Source organism: Geospiza fortis, unplaced genomic scaffold, assembly GCF_000277835.1.
Source record: "Geospiza fortis unplaced genomic scaffold, GeoFor_1.0 scaffold1215, whole genome shotgun sequence".
Classification (NCBI taxonomy): Eukaryota; Metazoa; Chordata; class Aves; order Passeriformes; family Thraupidae; genus Geospiza; species Geospiza fortis.
In genome coordinates this window covers 145,787-147,116 of record NW_005054724.1, presented here as the reverse complement: position 1 = coordinate 147,116, position 1,330 = coordinate 145,787, and the positions used below count along the sequence as shown (strand labels likewise).

Here is a 1,330-nt window from a genome sequence, read left to right as displayed (position 1 = left end):
GAGGGCACCCGCACCGTGGTGACGCTCATGGCCAAGGTGGGACACCTGTCCCCCGCCCTGATGGAGCGCCTGGAGGACAAGGTGGGACCCCACACCTGGGCACGGCACGGGGGGTGACACTGGGAGGGACCTGGGCCTCAGGGCTGGGGGGTCACCTGGGGTCAGCGGTGCCACCTAGGATCAGCGGTGTCACCTGGGGTCAGCGGTGCCACCCCTCCTCTGTCTCTCCTCTCCCACCTGTCCCTGTCTCAGCTGTCCCTGTCTCTGGCAAGCCCTGGAGCTGGCTGAGCAGTTCTGTCCCTGTCCCACCTGTCCCTGTCCCCATGCCAGATGCTGGAGCTGGCAGAGTACTTCAATCCCTGTCCCCTGTCTCGCTTGTCCCTGTGTCCATGTCCCATGTTTCCCCTGTCCATCGCTCACCTGTCCCTGTGTCCCTGTCCCTGTGAGGCGCTGGAGCTGGCCAAGCAGTTCTATCCCTGTATTTATGTCCTTGTGTCCCTGTCCTTGTCTCACCTGTCCCTGTCCTGTCCCCCAGGCCCTGGAGCTGGCAGAGCAGTTTGACCCCGACGAGCTGCGCCGCGTGGCGCTGGCGCTGGCGCTGCAGCAGCGCCGCTGCGTGCCCCTGCTGCGGGCCCTGAGCTACCACCTGCTGCAGAAACCTGCTGAGCTGCCCCTGCCCGTGCTCACCGACCTGCTCTTCGCCTTCAGTGAGTGCCAGGGGACAATCCTGGTCCTGTGTCACTGTCCCGGGGCTGGGAATTGCCTGGGCTGGGTGCCAGGGCCACCTGCGGGGGCTGGGGACAATCCATGGTCCCTTGTCACTGTCTCGGGGCTGGGAGCTACTGGGCTGGCAGTGGGTGGAGAAATCCAGGTGAGCTTGGGAGTCCCAATCCTGTCCTCTCTCAGCCAGGTGGGTGAGGGAGTCCAGGTGGGGCTGGGCACTGTGGGTCAGCCCAGGGTCAGGGAGGAGGCCATTCTAGGTGTCCTGTCACTCCAGGTGTCCCAAACCCCTGGGAGCTCAGCGTGAGGCCATTCCATCACCCTGGGTGTCCCCAGTCCCTCCCCAGCTCACCTGCAGCCCCTTTAGGCACCGGGGGGCTCTCAGGTGTCCCTGCAGCCTCTCCTCTCCAGGTGACTGTCCCCAGCTGTCACCTGTGCTGCGGGGGGCACAGGACAGAGGTGCTCAGAGCCCCCGTGCTGAGCTGTCCCCCCTGGCACAGGCAAGCTGAGCTTCCAGCAGCCGCAGGTGCTGCACCGCCTGGCCCTGGAGCTGCAGCCTCACCTGGGCAGCCTGAGCCCGGCTCCGGTGCTGCGCTGTGCCCGCTCCCTC

The 1,330-nt window shown here is 66.3% G+C and overlaps 1 protein-coding gene across 1 annotated transcript in view; it reads left to right on the top strand.

The window, feature by feature from the left end:
* Positions 1-3: 3 nt before the first annotated feature.
* TBRG4 (transforming growth factor beta regulator 4) overlaps positions 4-1,330 on the top strand; it is a gene marked incomplete at its 5' end in the record, with an annotated part of 8,215 nt that continues 6,888 nt past the window's right edge. The window contains 3 exons of the mRNA XM_031065272.1: positions 4-81; positions 536-707; positions 1,221-1,330. The exon at positions 1,221-1,330 is cut by the window's right edge and continues 16 nt beyond it. Coding sequence (XP_030921132.1) covers positions 4-81; positions 536-707; positions 1,221-1,330 — 360 coding nt within the window. The remainder of the gene's footprint in view (positions 82-535; positions 708-1,220) is intronic.